This window comes from Odontesthes bonariensis, chromosome 14, assembly GCF_027942865.1.
Source record: "Odontesthes bonariensis isolate fOdoBon6 chromosome 14, fOdoBon6.hap1, whole genome shotgun sequence".
Lineage (NCBI taxonomy): Eukaryota > Metazoa > Chordata > Actinopteri > Atheriniformes > Atherinopsidae > Odontesthes > Odontesthes bonariensis.
This window is the reverse complement of record NC_134519.1, coordinates 194714-214758: the sequence shown is the minus strand read 5'-3', so window position 1 is coordinate 214758 and position 20045 is coordinate 194714. Positions and strand designations below refer to the sequence as shown.

The 20045-nt window shown below is 49.1% G+C and overlaps 2 protein-coding genes across 2 annotated transcripts in view; both read right to left on the bottom strand.

Annotated features, from left to right (window-relative positions):
* dnajc1 (DnaJ (Hsp40) homolog, subfamily C, member 1) overlaps positions 1-8088 on the bottom strand; it is a 64551-nt gene extending 56463 nt beyond the window's left edge. The window contains exon 1 of the mRNA XM_075482444.1: positions 7837-8088. Within this exon, the coding sequence (XP_075338559.1) occupies positions 7837-7986 (150 nt within the window). The 5' untranslated portion in view covers positions 7987-8088. The remainder of the gene's footprint in view (positions 1-7836) is intronic.
* Positions 8089-10328: 2240 nt separating this feature from the next.
* On the bottom strand, positions 10329-17450 carry mplkip (M-phase specific PLK1 interacting protein). Its single transcript, XM_075482443.1, has 2 exons — positions 17034-17450; positions 10329-11172 (listed from the first exon to the last, which is right to left on the bottom strand). Exons 1-2 carry the CDS (start codon positions 17352-17354, stop codon positions 11062-11064), a joined length of 432 nt encoding a protein of 143 aa, XP_075338558.1. The 5' UTR covers positions 17355-17450; the 3' UTR covers positions 10329-11061.
* Positions 17451-20045: the final 2595 nt, after the last annotated feature.

The following is a 20045-nucleotide window of genomic DNA, read 5'->3' as shown; positions in this document are numbered from 1 at the left end:
GGCAGGGGAGAGACAGACAGGTGAGAGACAGACAGGTGAGAGGCAGGGGAGAGACAGATAGGTGAGAGACAGACAGGTGAGAGACAGACAGGTGAGAGGCAGGGGAGAGACAGACAGGTGAGAGGCAGGGGAGAGACAGATAGGTGAGAGGCAGGGGAGAGACAGACAGGTGAGAGACAGACAGGTGAGAGGCAGACAGGTGAGAGACAGACAGGTGAGAGACAGACAGGTGAGAGACAGATAGGTGAGAGACAGACAGGTGAGAGACAGACAGGTGAGAGGCAGGGGAGAGACAGACAGGTGAGAGACAGACAGGTGAGAGGCAGGGGAGAGACAGACAGGTGAGAGACAGATAGGTGAGAGATAGACGAGAGACAGACAGGTGAGAGACAGATAGGTGAGAGACAGACAGGTGAGAGACAGACAGGTGAGAGACAGACAGGTGAGAGGCAGGGGAGAGACAGACAGCTGAGAGACAGATAGGTGAGAGACAGACATGTGAGAGGCAGGGGAGAGACAGATAGGTGAGAGGCAGATAGGTGAGAGGCAGATAGGTGAGAGACAGGTGAGAGACAGACAGGTGAGAGACAGACAGGTGAGAGACAGATAGGTGAGAGGCAGGGGAGAGACAGGGGAGAGACAGACAGGTGAGAGACAGATAGGTGAGAGACAGGGGAGAGACAGACAGGTGAGAGACAGGGGAGAGACAGACAGGTGAGAGGCAGGGGAGACACAGATAGGTGAGAGACAGATAGGTGAGAGGCAGGGGAGAGACAGACAGGTGAGAGACAGACAGGTGAGAGGCAGGGGAGACACAGATAGGTGAGAGACAGATAGGTGAGAGACAGATAGGTGAGAGACAGACAGGTGAGAGACAGACAGGTGAGAGACAGACAGGTGAGAGACAGATAGGTGAGAGGCAGGGGAGACACAGATAGGTGAGAGACAGGCAGGGGAGAGACAGACAGGTGAGAGACAGACAGGTGAGAGGCAGGGGAGAGACAGACAGGTGAGAGACAGACAAGTGAGAGACAGACAGGTGAGAGGCAGATAGGTGAGAGACATAGGTGAGAGACAGACAGGTGAGAGACAGACAAGTGAGAGACAGACAGGTGAGAGGCAGACAGGTGAGAGACAGACAGGTGAGAGACAGACAGGTGAGAGACAGATAGGTGAGAGGCAGACAGGTGAGAGACAGACAGGTGAGAGACAGATAGGTGAGAGGCAGACAGGTGAGAGACAGACAGGTGAGAGACAGGGGAGAGACAGACAGGTGAGAGACAGACAAGTGAGAGACAGACAAGTGAGAGACAGACAGGTGAGAGGCAGACAGGTGAGAGGCAGACAGGTGAGAGACAGACAGGTGAGAGACAGGGGAGAGACAGACAGGTGAGAGACAGACAGGTGAGAGACAGATAGGTGAGAGGCAGGGGAGACACAGATAGGTGAGAGACAGACAGGTGAGAGACAGACAGGTGAGAGGCAGGGGAGAGACAGACAGGTGAGAGACAGACAGGTGAGAGACAGACAGGTGAGAGGCAGGGGAGAGACAGACAGGTGAGAGACAGACAGGTGAGAGACAGACAGGTGAGAGGCAGGGGAGAGACAGACAGGTGAGAGGCAGGGGAGAGACAGACAGGTGAGAGACAGATAGGTGAGAGACAGACAGGTGAGAGACAGACAGGTGAGAGGCAGACAGGTGAGAGACAGACAGGTGAGAGGCAGACAGGTGAGAGGCAGGGGAGAGACAGACAGGTGAGAGACAGATAGGTGAGAGACAGACAGGTGAGAGACAGACAGGTGAGAGGCAGACAGGTGAGAGACAGATAGGTGAGAGACAGACAGGTGAGAGACAGACAGGTGAGAGGCAGACAGGTGAGAGACAGACAGGTGAGAGGCAGACAGGTGAGAGACAGACAGGTGAGAGACAGACAGGTGAGAGACAGATAGGTGAGAGACAGATAGGTGAGAGACAGATAGGTGAGAGACAGACAGGTGAGAGACAGACAGGTGAGAGGCAGGGGAGAGACAGACAGGTGAGAGGCAGGGGAGAGACAGACAGGTGAGAGACAGATAGGTGAGAGGCAGACAGGTGAGAGGCAGACAGGTGAGAGACAGACAGGTGAGAGACAGACAGGTGAGAGACAGACAGGTGAGAGGCAGACAGGTGAGAGACAGACAGGTGAGAGACAGACAGGTGAGAGACAGACAGGTGAGAGACAGGGGAGAGGCAGACAGGTGAGAGACAGACAGGTGAGAGACAGGGGAGAGGCAGACAGGTGAGAGACAGACAGGTGAGAGGCAGGGGAGAGACAGATAGGTGAGAGGCAGATAGGTGAGAGACAGGGGAGAGGCAGACAGGTGAGAGACAGACAGGTGAGAGACAGGGGAGAGGCAGACAGGTGAGAGGCAGACAGGTGAGAGACAGACAGGTGAGAGACAGACAGGTGAGAGGCAGGGGAGAGACAGACAGGTAAGAGACAGATAGGTGAGAGACAGATAGGTGAGAGACAGACAGGTGAGAGACAGATAGGTGAGAGACAGGGGAGACAGACAGACAGGTCAGAGACAGAAAGACAGAGACAGAGAGACAGAGGCAGAAAGACAGAGACAGACAGACAGACAGGTCAGAGACAGACAGGTCAGAGACAGAAAGACAGACAGACAGGTCAGAGACAGACAGACAGGTCAGAGACAGACACAGACAGACAGGTCAGAGACAGACAGACAGACAGGTCAGAGACAGACAGGTCAGAGACAGACAGACAGACAGGTCAGAGACAGACAGACAGACACAGACAGGTCAGAGACAGACAGACAGGTCAGAGACAGACAGGTCAGAGACAGACAGACAGACACAGACAGGTCAGAGACAGACAGACAGACACAGACAGGTCAGAGACAGACAGACAGGTCAGAGACAGACAGGTCAGAGACAGACAGACAGACAGGTCAGAGACAGACAGACAGACAGGTCAGAGACAGAAAGACAGACAGGTCAGAGACAGAAAGAAAGACAGACAGACAGACAGACAGACAGGTCAGAGACAGAAAGAAAGACAGACAGACAGACAGGTCAGAGACAGAAAGACAGACAGACAGACAGACAGACAGAAAGACAGACAGACAGGTCAGAGACAGAAAGAAAGACAGACAGACAGACAGACAGACTGACAGACAGACAGGTCAGAGACAGACAGACAGACAGACAGACAGACAGGTCAGAGACAGACAGGTCAGAGACAGACAGACAGACAGACAGACAGACAGACAGGTCAGAGACAGACAGACAGGTCAGAGACAGACAGACAGACAGACAGGTCAGAGACAGACAGACAGACAGACAGACAGACAGGTCAGAGACAGACAGACAGACAGACAGACAGACAGGTCAGAGACAGACAGGTCAGAGGCAGGGGAGACACAGATAGGTGAGAGACAGACAGGTGAGAGGCAGGTGAGAGACAGACAGGTGAGAGACAGGGGAGAGACAGACAGGTGAGAGACAGACAGGTGAGAGGCAGACAGGTGAGAGACAGACAGGTGAGAGACAGACAGGTGAGAGACAGGAGAGAGACAGACAGGTGAGAGACAGACAAGTGAGAGACAGACAGGTGAGAGGCAGACAGGTGAGAGACAGACAGGTGAGAGACAGACAGGTGAGAGACAGACAGGTGAGAGACAGATAGGTGAGAGGCAGACAGGTGAGAGACAGACAGGTGAGAGACAGACAGGTGAGAGACAGGGGAGAGACAGACAGGTGAGAGACAGACAAGTGAGAGACAGACAGGTGAGAGGCAGGGGAGAGACAGACAGGTGAGAGGCAGGGGAGAGACAGACAGGTGAGAGACAGACAGGTGAGAGACAGACAGGTGAGAGACAGACAGGTGAGAGACAGACAGGTGAGAGGCAGGGGAGAGACAGACAGGTGAGAGACAGATAGGTGAGAGACAGATAGGTGAGAGACAGACAGGTGAGAGACAGACAGGTGAGAGGCAGGGGAGAGACAGACAGGTGAGAGGCAGGGGAGAGACAGACAGGTGAGAGACAGGCAGGGGAGAGACAGACAGGTGAGAGGCAGACAGGTGAGAGGCAGACAGGTGAGAGACAGACAGGTGAGAGACAGGGGAGAGGCAGACAGGTGAGAGACAGACAGGTGAGAGACAGGGGAGAGGCAGACAGGTGAGAGGCAGACAGGTGAGAGACAGACAGGTGAGAGACAGACAGGTGAGAGACAGGAGAGAGACAGACAGGTGAGAGACAGACAAGTGAGAGACAGACAGGTGAGAGGCAGACAGGTGAGAGACAGACAGGTGAGAGACAGACAGGTGAGAGACAGACAGGTGAGAGACAGATAGGTGAGAGGCAGACAGGTGAGAGACAGACAGGTGAGAGACAGGGGAGAGACAGACAGGTGAGAGACAGACAAGTGAGAGACAGACAGGTGAGAGGCAGGGGAGAGACAGACAGGTGAGAGGCAGGGGAGAGACAGACAGGTGAGAGACAGACAGGTGAGAGACAGACAGGTGAGAGGCAGACAGGTGAGAGACAGACAGGTGAGAGGCAGGGGAGAGACAGACAGGTGAGAGACAGACGGGTGAGAGGCAGGGGAGAGACAGACAGGTGAGAGACAGATAGGTGAGAGACAGATAGGTGAGAGACAGACAGGTGAGAGACAGGGGAGAGACAGACAGGTGAGAGACAGACAAGTGAGAGACAGACAGGTGAGAGGCAGGGGAGAGACAGACAGGTGAGAGGCAGGGGAGAGACAGACAGGTGAGAGACAGACAGGTGAGAGACAGACAGGTGAGAGGCAGGGGAGAGACAGACAGGTGAGAGACAGATAGGTGAGAGACAGATAGGTGAGAGACAGACAGGTGAGAGACAGACAGGTGAGAGACAGATAGGTGAGAGACAGACAGGTGAGAGGCAGGGGAGAGACAGACAGGTGAGAGGCAGGGGAGAGACAGACAGGTGAGAGACAGACAGGTGAGAGACAGACAGGTGAGAGACAGACAGGTGAGAGACAGACAGGTGAGAGGCAGGGGAGAGACAGACAGGTGAGAGACAGATAGGTGAGAGACAGATAGGTGAGAGACAGACAGGTGAGAGACAGACAGGTGAGAGGCAGACAGGTGAGAGGCAGGGGAGAGACAGACAGGTGAGAGACAGGCAGGGGAGAGACAGACAGGTGAGAGGCAGACAGGTGAGAGGCAGACAGGTGAGAGACAGACAGGTGAGAGACAGGGGAGAGGCAGACAGGTGAGAGACAGACAGGTGAGAGACAGGGGAGAGGCAGACAGGTGAGAGGCAGACAGGTGAGAGACAGACAGGTGAGAGACAGACAGGTGAGAGACAGGAGAGAGACAGACAGGTGAGAGACAGACAAGTGAGAGACAGACAGGTGAGAGGCAGACAGGTGAGAGACAGACAGGTGAGAGACAGACAGGTGAGAGACAGATAGGTGAGAGGCAGACAGGTGAGAGACAGACAGGTGAGAGACAGGGGAGAGACAGACAGGTGAGAGACAGACAAGTGAGAGACAGACAGGTGAGAGGCAGGGGAGAGACAGACAGGTGAGAGGCAGGGGAGAGACAGACAGGTGAGAGACAGACAGGTGAGAGACAGACAGGTGAGAGGCAGACAGGTGAGAGACAGACAGGTGAGAGGCAGGGGAGAGACAGACAGGTGAGAGACAGACGGGTGAGAGGCAGGGGAGAGACAGACAGGTGAGAGACAGATAGGTGAGAGACAGATAGGTGAGAGACAGACAGGTGAGAGACAGGGGAGAGACAGACAGGTGAGAGACAGACAAGTGAGAGACAGACAGGTGAGAGGCAGGGGAGAGACAGACAGGTGAGAGGCAGGGGAGAGACAGACAGGTGAGAGACAGACAGGTGAGAGACAGACAGGTGAGAGGCAGGGGAGAGACAGACAGGTGAGAGACAGATAGGTGAGAGACAGATAGGTGAGAGACAGACAGGTGAGAGACAGACAGGTGAGAGACAGACAGGTGAGAGGCAGGGGAGAGACAGACAGGTGAGAGGCAGGGGAGAGACAGACAGGTGAGAGACAGGCAGGGGAGAGACAGACAGGTGAGAGGCAGACAGGTGAGAGGCAGACAGGTGAGAGACAGACAGGTGAGAGACAGGGGAGAGGCAGACAGGGGAGAGGCAGACAGGTGAGAGGCAGACAGGTGAGAGACAGACAGGTGAGAGACAGACAGGTGAGAGACAGGAGAGAGACAGACAGGTGAGAGACAGACAAGTGAGAGACAGACAGGTGAGAGGCAGACAGGTGAGAGACAGACAGGTGAGAGACAGACAGGTGAGAGACAGATAGGTGAGAGGCAGACAGGTGAGAGACAGACAGGTGAGAGACAGGGGAGAGACAGACAGGTGAGAGACAGACAAGTGAGAGACAGACAGGTGAGAGGCAGGGGAGAGACAGACAGGTGAGAGGCAGGGGAGAGACAGACAGGTGAGAGACAGACAGGTGAGAGACAGACAGGTGAGAGGCAGACAGGGGAGAGACAGACAGGTGAGAGACAGACAGGTGAGAGACAGACAGGTGAGAGGCAGGGGAGAGACAGACAGGTGAGAGACAGATAGGTGAGAGACAGATAGGTGAGAGACAGACAGGTGAGAGACAGACAGGTGAGAGGCAGGGGAGAGACAGACAGGTGAGAGGCAGGGGAGAGACAGACAGGTGAGAGGCAGACAGGTGAGAGGCAGACAGGTGAGAGACAGGGGAGAGGCAGACAGGTGAGAGACAGACAGGTGAGAGACAGGGGAGAGGCAGACAGGTGAGAGACAGACAGGTGAGAGGCAGGGGAGAGACAGACAGGTGAGAGACAGACAGGTGAGAGGCAGGGGAGAGACAGACAGGTGAGAGACAGATAGGTGAGAGACAGATAGGTGAGAGACAGACAGGTGAGAGACAGGTGAGAGACAGACAGGTGAGAGACAGACAGGTCAGAGACAGAAAGACAGAGACAGAGAGACAGAGGCAGAAAGACAGAGACAGACAGACAGACAGGTCAGAGACAGACAGGTCAGAGACAGAAAGACAGACAGACAGGTCAGAGACAGACAGACAGGTCAGAGACAGACAGACAGACACAGACAGGTCAGAGACAGACAGACAGACACAGACAGGTCAGAGACAGACAGACAGACACAGACAGGTCAGAGACAGACAGACAGACAGGTCAGAGACAGACAGGTCAGAGACAGACAGGTCAGAGACAGACAGACAGGTCAGAGACAGACAGGTCAGAGACAGAAAGACAGACAGGTCAGAGACAGAAAGAAAGACAGACAGACAGACAGACAGGTCAGAGACAGACAGGTCAGAGACAGACAGACAGACAGGTCAGAGACAGAAAGAAAGACAGACAGACAGACAGACAGGTCAGAGACAGACAGACAGGTCAGAGACAGACAGACAGGTCAGAGACAGACAGACAGACAGACAGGTCAGAGACAGACAGGTCAGAGACAGACAGACAGACAGACAGGTCAGAGACAGACAGGTCAGAGACAGATAGACAGACAGACAGACAGACAGACAGGTCAGAGACAGACAGATATATTTCTGTATTTTCTCTCATATTGTTCTCCCGGTCTCGTGTCTCCATGTGCCCCATAAACCTGAGCATGAAGCCGGTCAGACTTCCCGCAGCTCTCGGTCTCCAGCTGGAACCGGACCGGCCTCACAGAGACCCAGATCTCCCGCTCCGGTATATATATAATATATATTATTATATATATACCCGGGCCGGGTCCTAACCCAACACCGTCCCGCTGTGTGTACGTGGCGCTAAGCAGCACTGACCTGCTCCAGGTGCAGGAACTGGTAGAAGCTCTGCGGGATCTCCTCCACCAGGTCCAGGAGCTCCAGGTCCGCGTCCCAGGCGGCCAGAGGCGGGACCAGCAGCATCAGGTAGACCAGCAGGGACCCGCAGCGACCCGCACGGACCCCCATCACCGAGAAACCGACGCTAAATCCGGAGGAAACACGAAGGGACAGGTCCGTGAGACAGTTCTGAGAGCAGTGAGACCGGAAACTGGACTCTTCTTCTGCGTTCAGCGGAGGATTTATAGTGTAACACCGCCCCTTGTGGCCGGAGGCGGTTACTGCTGCGTTCAGCGGAGGATTTATAGTGTAACACCGCCCCTGGTGGCCGGAGGCGGTTACTGCTGCGTTCAGCGGAGGATTTATAGTGTAACACCGCCCCTGGTGGCCCGAGGCTGTTACTGCCATAGACATCATATAGAACACTAGACTGAGCATTGGCTGCTGAGACGCGAGAAAAACGGCCGCCATCTTGGAGTGGTGAACGTCAAGCTCACGATAACGTTTGTCATTGAATTTGCAACTAGAGACTTGTCAAGATGCCTGGCTGGTGTTCAGCATACAACTGCTCAAACGAGCGAACCAAGGAAAACAGAAGTCGTGGGATTACTTTTCACAAGTAAGATTTAACATTACCGTACTATTGAATCTATTTGTTTTACCAGAGTGTTGTAGTATAAATAGATGCTCCTGAGGCCGTGGCTAGCTAGATTAGCTCACAAAATGAATATCAATGGCTTGATGATATGATAATGAAATTAATGAAAATGAAAACATGACATAGGCTACTTGAACAACAAAGTAATAGCGGAGGGCAACGGCAGAGTAATATTGGCGTATTAACACTATGCGACCACATCGTAAATGAATGACCGATCAGCTAACAGCTGACAGATGACAGCTGAGAGCTGACAGCTCGGCATCAACCATAGCATCCTATTATATAAATGGCTTGAAATTAAGGAAATGAAAACATGACATACTTTAACAACAAAGTTTAAAATAAAGATAAACAATAAAAAACTGTACAGCATTTTATGAACTTCATTTTAGGCGAACGTATGCTAAGGTTACTGAGTCGTATCACTGTTGATATGGGTGGTGGAGACGTAGCACATTACAAATGAAAACCAGAACATGAATGTGAACATGATGAACAACAAGGAATGACCAAAGTTACATCTGACACTTTTTAAGGTTTCCACAGGATACAGAGTTGAGAAAAAAGTGGGAAGTGGCGCTGAGGAGAGATGGGTTCGCAGCAACGGATCATTCCATAATATGCAGCCAACATTTCATGCAAAGCAGTTCTCTTTCAGGGCTTTTGGTCCTCTCTGTCTCTCCCTCTCTCTCAATTCAATTCAATTGAATGAGCTTTATTGGCATGAAAAAGTAAATGTATTGCCAAAGCATAAAATTTATACACATTGTTTTTGCTGCAATAAAGTGCAGTGTGTCTGAGGGACTTGTTTTGAGGTGCATCCAAAATTGTAGTGCTCTTTTTTGTATATTAATGGCCAGTGGATATCTTCCCTACATATATATATATATATGTATGTATGTATATATATATGTATGTATATATGTATGTATGTATGTATATATATATGTATATATACATACATATATATATATGTGTATATATATATATATGTATATATATATATACATATACATATATATATATATATATATATATATACATATATATATATATATACATATATATGTATATATGTATGTATGTATGTATGTATATATATATATATACATATATAATTGTGGGGGAAAAAAGAAGTGTGAAAAAAAACAATATTGAAATGTAATGTTGAAGGTCCGTGTATGATTCACTTAAGAACTAAAAATAAAATGAAAAAATGACTCGTTATCTCATTGTTTGTTTTTCAAAGGTGAACCATGAACTATTAATGACTCATGTAGGCCTATATTGTGTTACGTTATGCCAAGTATGAACAATAAATCCCGCCAAACCATGTTTTTTTTTATCAGTGCTTCACGGATGACATTTAAAACGCATAAACACGAGTGTTATTCAGCGATATATTATTAATTAAATGCGCTGACTGTTCATTGCTCCTATCAACCCGGTTATACTGAATGGAGCGAATCACCACTCCAATATGGCGGCCCTGCGTTACGTTCGTTGCTCAGGCTAGTGTTCTATATGTCTATGGTTACTGCTGTTACAGAGCAGAGACCGGAAACTGAGCTCTTCTTCTGTGTTCAGCGGAGGATTTATAGTGTAACACCGCCCCTGGTGGCCGGAGGAGGTTACTGCTGTGTTCACACGGACAAAGTTGACCCTCTGAAAAGGAAAAAGAGGCTCCTTGGTATAATTCAGCTGCTTTAAAGCAGACTGACAGAGAGTTCCTCTGATGTTTCAGGAGTTCTGACCAACAGATCAGTTTTATTCTGACAGAAGCTGCCGACAAAAACACAAACTCTGAAACTTAAAGTTCACATTTTTAATCATTTAAAAAAGTAAAAACACAGTTTGAGAATAAAAACACTAAGAAGAAAAGTTAAAAACATCAAAGCGGCTCCCTGAGGCTGCTGCTGGGTGATGGCTGCTGATGACATCATGACCCGCTGCTGGTGACATCATGACAGGCTGCTGGTGACATCATGACCCGCTGCTGATGACATCATGACCCGCTGGTGACATCATGACCCGCTGCCGGTGACATCATGACCCGCTGCCGGTGACATCATGACCCGCTGCCGGTGACATCATGACAGGCTGCTGATGACATCATGACAGGCTGCTGATGACATCAGACCCGCTGCTGATGACATCATGACAGGCTGCTGATGACATCAGACCCGCTGCTGATGACATCATGACAGGCTGCTGATGACATCAGACCCGCTGCTGGTGACATCATGACCCGCTGCTGATGACATCATGACCCGCTGCTGGTGACATCATGACAGGCTGCTGGTGACATCATGACAGGCTGCTGGTGACATCATGACAGGCTGCTGGTGACATCATGACCCGCTGCTGGTGACATCATGACAGGCTGCTGGTGACATCAGACCCGCTGCTGGTGTCATCAGACCCGCTGCTGGTGACATCAGACCCGCTGCTGGTGACATCATGACAGGCTGCTGGTGACATCAGACCCGCTGCTGGTGTCATCAGACCCGCTGCTGGTGACATCATCACAGGCTGCAGCGGGGTCATGTGCTCCTCCTGGCGGCGGCGGCGCAGACGGGCTGCAGAGCCTGCCAGGGATCCTGCAGCATGGACGGGCTGAAGAACTTCTCCACGGCGACCTCTGAACCTGCGGACTGAAACAGACAAGTTTCTGATGAGCTCACAGCACAAAGTCAGCTGATCCAGCAGCTGATCCAGCAGCTGATCCAGCAGCTGATCCAGCAGCTGATCCAGCAGCTGATCCAGCAGCTGATCCAGCAGCTGATCCAGCAGCTGATCCAGCAGGTCCACAGCAACAGAACCACCTGAGTCCCAGAACCCCTGGAGGACGTCCACTCAGCTCCTTCGGGCTGTAATAATAACCCTAACCCTATGATAAGGGTTCTTACCCTATAATAAGGGTTCTTACTCTATAATAAGGGTCCTTACTCTATAATAAGGGTTCTTACTCTATGATAAGGGTTCTTACTCTATGATAAGGGTTCTTACTCTATAATAAGGGTTCTTACTCTATGATAAGGGTTCTTACCCTATAATAAGGGTCCTTACTCTATGATAAGGGTTCTTACTCTATGATAAGGGTTCTTACTCTATGATAAGGGTCCTTACCCTATAATAAGGGTTCTTACTCTATAATAAGGGTTCTTACTCTATAATAAGGGTTCTTACCCTATAATAAGGGTTCTTACCCTATAATAAGGGTTCTTACTCTATGATAAGGGTTATTACCCTATAATAAGGGTTATTACCCTATAATAAGGGTTCTCTTACCCTATAATAAGGGTTCTTACTCTATAATAAGGGTTCTTACTCTATAATAAGGGTTCTTACCCTATAATAAGGGTCCTTACTCTATGATAAGGGTTCTTACCCTATGATAAGGGTCCTTACTCTATAATAAGGGTCCTTACTCTATGATAAGGGTTCTTACCCTATGATAAGGGTTCTTACTCTATAATAAGGGTCCTTACTCTATGATAAGGGTTCTTACCCTATAATAAGGGTCCTTACTCTATGATAAGGGTTCTCACCCTATGATAAGGGTTCTTACTCTATGATAAGGGTCCTTACCCTATGATAAGGGTCCTTACCCTATAATAAGGGTCCTTACCCTATAATAAGGGTTATTACCCTATGATAAGGGTTCTTACCCTATAATAAGGGTTCTTACCCTATAATAAGGGTCCTTACTCTATGATAAGGGTTCTTACCCTATGATAAGGGTCCTTACTCTATAATAAGGGTCCTTACTCTATGATAAGGGTTCTTACCCTATGATAAGGGTTCTTACTCTATAATAAGGGTCCTTACCCTATAATAAGGGTTATTACCCTATGATAAGGGTTCTTACTCTATAATAAGGGTTATTACTCTAACCCTAACCCTATAATAAGGGTTCTTATTAACCCTAACCCTTATTACTCTATGATAAGGGTTCTTACCCTATAATAAGGGTTCTTACCCTATGATAAGGGTTCTTACTCTATAATAAGGGTTATTACTCTAACCCTAACCCTATAATAAGGGTTCTTATTAACCCTAACCCTTATTACTCTATGATAAGGGTTCTTACCCTATAATAAGGGTTCTTACCCTATGATAAGGGTTCTTACTCTATAATAAGGGTTCTTACCCTATAATAAGGGTTCTTACTCTATAATAAGGGTTATTACTCTATAATAAGGGTTCTTACCCTATGATAAGGGTTCTTACTCTATAATAAGGGTTCTTACCCTATAATAAGGGTTCTTACTCTATAATAAGGGTTATTACCCTATGATAAGGGTTCTTACCCTTATCACAATGAGGCAAATGGTGCTAACATGGTAGGCAAGATGGTCGCCAAGTGAGGGCACTGTCAGCCTCGCGGTAAAGTTTTAAATGTTTTAAAGTTTTAGAGACTTTCCGATCAAAGTGGTAAACGAAATGGCCAACGGACAGTTTATCCTACTTTTTCTGCTGGCGTTTTGTCAAATCGTCGGGCTGTACAATTCATTTGCGGCTGGCAGAGACACGGAAGCCGGTTCGTTGGTAAAATCAGCTGGTGACAAACATTCCAGTCAAATACCCATCGGACATTACCAACTGTTTAATAAATTAATCCGACCGTTCCATCATGCCCCAAACAAACAGCGCTCCAGGAGGAGAAATGTTGGAGATGTAAGGATAAGTTTTACGCTTCTGGCTGTCACAGAAAGTTTGCTGCTATGCGGGGATGTTCATCCTTGCCCTGGACCATCCACCTGCAAAACACCTAGGTGCCTATGCCCAAACTGCGGGAAGACTGTGAGATCTAATGCAAATGCAATTGCCTGTGATCAGTGTGACGAGTTTGTTCACATAAAATGTGCAAACATAGAGCGTAAAACTTACACTTTGGCCGTCAAAGCGCAGGCAAACATTCAACTGGTGTGTAATGCCTGTTGCGCGCATGAATTGTGCGCCCCCGATATCCTGGATTATACGCAAGAGGATAATACACATTTCGGTGGGGATGACAGTATGACTGAGAAAGGGGATACGTCCTTGGAACTTTTGAATCAAAGAGGGCTACATTTTATTCACCTCAACGCAAGGAGTTTACTTCCAAAAATCGAAGAGTTAAGGCAGTTTATCGCAAGGACAAAAGCCGCAGTGATTGCTGCGACTGAGACGTGGCTGGACTGTTCCATTGAGGACGACGAGATCAAGCTGCCTGGTTTCAACTGCTACCGGCAAGACCGCAATAGGAACAGAGGAGGGGTATGTCTTTTTATTCGGACTGATTTATCATTCACTCCTTGCCCGGACTTACAGATAGACTCGTTGGAAACTGCTTGGGTTGAAATTCGACTGCCCAAAACAAAGCCGATTTTGGTGGGCGTGTGTTACAGACCCCCAAAACAAAATGACTTTTATGAACTTTTAGAATCAGTGTGTATTGATAGCAATGTGCTGCTGGAGAGAGAATGCATCCTTTTGGGTGATTTTAACACAAATCTGTTGTTGACAACTAAAAATGGACTTCTTAAAAAGTTTTTACATTTTTGCAAGGTGTTTGGGTTACAGCAACTTATAACTGAGCCAACCAGAGTAGATTTGTACACTAAATCTATTTTGGATCTGATACTAGTTACTGACAGTAAAAAAATCTGCTGCTCTGGGACATTGGAAATTGGTCTCAGTGACCATAAAATAATTTTCTGTACTCGTAAGACATCTAAGGGTAAACTTGGTTCAGAATCTCATCATTCCATAAAGATGAGATGTACAAGACAATATTCTAAGGAGGCTTTTGAACTTAAACTTGCTGATCAGGATTGGAGTAAAGTTTTTGACAGCAAGGAACCTGATCAGGCATGGAAGTTGTTTAAGGAGAGGTTTTTAGCAGCACTGGACATGGTTGCACCAATGAGAGAGATGAGAGTTAAACAGAAGAGAGCCAAATGGATGACGACTGAAATAATTGATCTAATAAGACAGAGAGATTGTTATTATAGAAAATTCTCTAAGTCTAATCTGCAACATGATTTTGATAAATATGTATATAACCGGAACCAAGCAAGATATCATATACAGAAAGCGAAAGCTGATTACTATGCTGAAGCTGTTACAGAAAATATCCACCATCCAAAGAAGCTGTGGAAGATACTGAAAGACATGGGTGCTGGAAAAACAAATAGCAACAGTTGTAACACTGGGATTGATATTGACAATGCAATTTCCTTTGACAAAAAGGTTATATCAAATCATTTTAACATGTTTTTCACTACAGTTGCTGCCAGCCTGGCTTCACATCTACCAGTAGGATCTGGGAATTTTGGGCCATCTTTTCTGAGGTCAATTTACAAAGATGTATCACCCGATTCATTTGAACTTTGCTCAGTATCAAATGAAAAGATAGGGGAGATGTTGGCATCATTATCCACCAACAAGGCCACTGGCATGGATCAAATACCTGATTCATTAAGGACAGTGCTAATATGACAGGGGGAGTCATTGCACACATAGTTAATCTGTCTATACAACTTGGTAAAGTTCCAACTGAAATGAAATGGGCCAGGGTACTGCCTCTATTCAAGAAAAATAGTAGGACAGATGTTAAAAACTATCGACCAGTGTCAATTTTACCAACGTTGTCTAAAATTTTGGAAAGAGTGGTCTTTGATCAGATGGAGAGGTACTTAACCCAAAACAACTTGTTATATGACCTCCAATCTGGTTTTAGATCTGCATACTCCACTGACACATGCCTCACTCACCTATGTGATTACATCAGACATGAAGGTGAAAAAGGAAATTATACTGGTATGGTTTTATTGGATTTGCAGAAAGCGTTTGACACAGTGGACCATTCAATTCTTTTATCTAAGTTGCAATGCATGGGGTTTGGCCAGGCTTCATTACAGTGGTTCAAATCATATCTATCAAATAGAAATCAAATCTGTGATTATGATGGAGTATTGTCAGAACCTTTGCCAATATCTTGTGGGGTGCCCCAAGGTTCAATTTTAGGCCCTTTGTTATTTCTTATTTATGTAAATGATATGCCAGCAGCTGTTAAATGTAAAGTCATTCTCTACGCTGATGATTCCTCACTACTCGTATCTGGTAGAAACATCTCTCAGATTCAAGACACCCTAACTGATGAGTTGAGTAATGTAAGACAGTGGCTGCTAGACAGTAGACTGTCACTACATGTGGGGAAATCTGAATGCATTTTATTTGGTACCAAACTCAAGCTAAAAAAGGCTCCTGAGTTAGAAATCACATGTAATGGTAATAAAATTCAGACAAAGACAACAGTTACATACTTAGGTTTAACACTGTACCAGACTTTGACAGGTCAGACAGTTGCGGAGAAGCTATTAAATAAAAGTGCTTCCAAATTGAAATTTTTGTACCGTAGCACGAGGCAATTAGATTTTAAAGTAAAAAAACTTCTTGTGTCAGCGCTTGTGCAGTGCCATTTTGACTATGCCTGTTCAGCATGGTACAGTGGACTGACAGTGAAAATTAAAAATAAAATGCAGGTTATGCAGAACAACATGATCCGTTTTATATTAGGAAAACCATCTAGGTATCATGTCACTTTTGATGATTTTAAGAAAGTGGACTTTCTGCCGGTAAAGCTAAGGGTGGAACAGCTAAAATTGAATCATATGTTCAACATCATCAATGGATTAGCCCCTAAGTATTTGGGATCCCAAATTGTAATGGTGCATACTCAACATGCCCATGAAACAAGAGCCAGTGTCCGCTCCTGTAAGGTACCATCTGCAAAGAGCGCAGCACGTAGCTCTTTCTTTTATACAGGGATTATGCTATGGAATAGCCTTCCACTAAATATTAAAGAGTCAGAAACAAAAAGGGTTTTTAAACAAAGAGTTAAGAGTTTTTTTGTGGAATAAAGTAGAGAATTAGGTGACTTAGGAATGTGATTGTATTCGAGTATATGTGATATCTGTTGCATGTGTTGTATGTCTTGTCATTTCCCATCAGGGACCATGTTGGAAATAAGTGTTTTACGCTTTTACATGTAATCCCTTGGATACCCATTGTCTTCCTATATCCATAAATAAACCAAACCAAACCAAAAAACCCTATAATAAGGGTTCTTACCCTATAATAAGGGTTCTTATTAACCCTAACCCTTATTACTCTATAATAAGGGTTCTTACCCTATAATAAGGGTTCTTACTCTAACCCTTACCCTATAATAAGGGTTCTTACTCTATAATAAGGGTTATTACTTATTAGTAATCCTAATAAACATTAAACCCAGCCTGGTTTGTTTAACAGCTGAAGCTGAAAATTAGATGAAACTGTTCTAAAGTAAATAAATCATGAACCTCTCTGAGCCCCTGAGTTCTCAGACTCCATAACCCGGTTCTTCTCTTCAGCCCACCTTAACCTGTATTTTTTTGCAGTTTTGTTTGTTCTTGCCCACATAACTTGTAATATGTCCAGACTCGACCCGGTAACAGAACCGAAGCTCAGCAGCTCTGGGTCATACCTGAGAGTTCGGGGCTGAAGTCGGGCTGAAGGACGGAGGCCGCCGGAAACCGTTCCCTCTGCGCCGCATCTGACCTGTGAAGTCCCGGGAGCCGCTGCCGAAGCCTGCGGGGGATCCATCCGCATATCCCCGGTTAGAACCCGGAGAGAACACCGGGGAACCAGGAGCGTAAGGGCGGCAGCCCCGAGGCGAGCCGCCGCGGTGCCCGGAGAACGGGGACCGAGCCCCGGGGAAACCCCAACAGGGAGCCGGGGAAGGAAACCTTCCAGCCGGCCGCGGAGCTCCGGGACTCTGCTGAGGTCTGACCGGAGTTCGATACATCTGAGCGCCCCCCAAAAAAAAAGAAAAAGAAGAAAGAGTTTAGGATTCTGGTGACGAACAATGGCAACAACAACAATCCAGGCAGCAGACCGGAACCGGAAACACACACACGGCCGTCCTTCAGCTCAGGTGGTCTGCAGCGCCCCCAGCAGCCGGAGGTGGAAACACCCCCAACAAGTTTTTTTTTTTTTTTTTAACCCCTTCTCCTGTCCAGCATCATGGCAGCAGAACAGTAATCTGAATACCTGATAATCTTAATCTGAATTATGCCGAACACATTTGCTATGCCAAGGGAAGCTTTATGAATGTAAAGCTCCCCTTGATGCCCATCAACTCCTTATTTATTTATTTATTTTTGTTACAATACTTAACATAATGCTGAACCGGACCGGGGGACAGAGAGAGAGGGAGAGCGAAGAAGAGAAAAAAAGGAACAGAAACATGAAGAGACAAACATAAAAAACAATGAAAAATCAGACAACCAGCTGCTACACCTGTAAAACAAAACTGAAGACAATCCACGGCTTTTGTGGGGAATCCAACCTTAGAAGCACCAGGAGCACCTGGGGGCGTGTTTCAGGGTGTTTCAGAGTGTTTGTAGGACAGCAGCTGGTCCAGCAGGGGGCGGTGCTGCTGGATGGTGTCTCTGAGTGCCTGTAGGACAGCAGCTGGTCCAGCAGGGGGCGGTGCTGCTGGATGGTGTCTCTGAGTGCCTGTAGGACAGCAGCTGGTCCAGCAGGGGGCGGTGCTGCTGGATGGTGTCTCTGAGCACCTGTAGGACAGCAGCTGGTCCAGCAGGGGACGTGTTTCAGGGTGTCTCTGAGTGCCTGTAGGACAGCAGCTGGTCCAGCAGGGGGCGTGTTTCAGGGTGTCTCTGAGTGCCTGTAGGACAGCAGCTGGTCCAGCAGGGGGCGGTGCTGCTGGATGGTGTCTCTGAGTGCCTGTAGGACAGCAGCTGGTCCAGCAGGGGGCGGTGCTGCTGGATGGTGTCTCTGAGTGCCTGTAGGACAGCAGCTGGTCCAGCAGGGGGCGGTGCTGCTGGATGGTGTCTCTGAGTGCCTGTAGGACAGCAGCTGGTCCAGCAGGGGGCGGTGCTGCTGGATGGAGGAGGTGTCTAACAGAGTCTCTGGGCTTCATTGTTCTGACTGGCTTCACCTGTTCAGGTGAGCATGGAGCACACCTGGTGAGGTCACCGGTTCTGCTGCTCAGAGCTAACGCAGGTTGGAATTAAAGAACCCCAGAGGGTGCTGGAAGGTGATACCTGATCAGTCTGGACTGGCCATCACTCCCAACGGGGATTCCCCCAACCCAGTACAGAAAGCAAATGTGTTACATTTATTCTGCGTTTTTTTTATTTCTTTCCTTTCATAGCAGTAGTTTTAAGCTCTGTGTTGTTTAATTTATTCTTATTTTACATTTCGCTACATGAATCATGAGTCTAAACATCACATCTGAGGATTTAAAGAATGTAAAATTCTTTTCAAAGAGACCTGTTGAAACATTTTTCCCCAGAATGAAGTGAAAGTGAGATGTAAATAAAGAGGAAGAAGACTTCAGAATGTGAGTGTGCCGGCGTCCTGACGCCTGATCTCTGGCTGGATTTAGCAGAGTGTGAGTGAAGCTGTGGGGGTGAGTCTCTGAATAGCAGCAGTGAGTCTGAGCTGGGTGATGTAGCAGGTTGTGGTGGAGGTGGTGTCGAGGTGAGCAGGCCTCCCCTCAGCTCAGTGACGTGTCCTGCAGCCTGCCCACACACAAAAAATAGATCCTTCAGCTGACTCATGCCGGTCCTCCACCTCTGCTCACGTTTCTCCGGACGTCTTCCCTCCTGCCGTCCGTCTGCACGCTCACACATCGCCGCCTCCTCAGATGCTTCACCTGTGAAAACAAACGTGTCCACAGGAGCTTCTGCTCCATGGACCGGCCTCCCGAAGGAGCCCCGACCGGCCTCCCGAAGGAGCCCCGACCGGCCTCCCGACCGGCCTCCCGATGGAGCCCCGACCGGCCTCCCGACCGGCCTCCCGAAGGAGCCCCGACCGGCCTCCCGACCGGCCTCCCGAAGGAGCCCCGACCGGCCTCCCGACCGGCCTCCCGATGGAGCCCCGACCGGCCTCCCGACCGGCCTCCCGAAGGAGCCCCAACCGGCCTCCCGATGGAGCCCAGACCGGCCTCCCGACCGGCCCTTCGGATGGAGCCCCGACCGGCCTCCCGACCGGCCTCCCGAAGGAGCCCCAACCGGCCTCCCGAAGGAGCCCCGACCGGCCTCCCGACCGGCCCTTCGGATGGAGCCCAGACCGGCCTCCCAAAGGAGCCCCGACCGGCCTCCCGACCGGCCCTTCGGATGGAGCCCCGACCGGCCTCCCAAAGGAGCCCAGACCGGCCTCCCGACCGGCCTCCCGACCGGCCTCCCGATGGAGCCCAGACCGGCCTCCCGACCGGCCCTCCCGATGGAGCCCCGACCGGCCCTCCCGATGGAGCCCAGACCGGCCTCCCGACCGGCCCTCCCGATGGAGCCCCGACCGGCCTCCCGACCGGCCCTCCCGATGGAGCCCAGACCGGCCTCCCGACCGGCCCTCCCGATGGAGCCCCGACCGGCCCTCCCGATGGAGCCCAGACCGGCCTCCCGACCGGCCCTCCCGATGGAGCCCCGACCGGCCCTCCCGATGGAGCCCAGACCGGCCTCCCGACCGGCCT

What these genes read in the sequence shown, in the direction of transcription:
- mplkip (XM_075482443.1), bottom strand. Translation starts at nt 17,354, where the DNA reads ATGTATCGAACTCCGGTCAGACCTCAGCAGAGTCCCGGAGCTCCGCGG. An exon ending in CTTCAGCCCCGAACTCTCAG is followed by an intron (nt 11,173 to 17,033) that starts GTATGACCCAGA and finishes TGTCTGTTTCAG; the next exon opens with TCCGCAGGTTCAGAGGTCGC.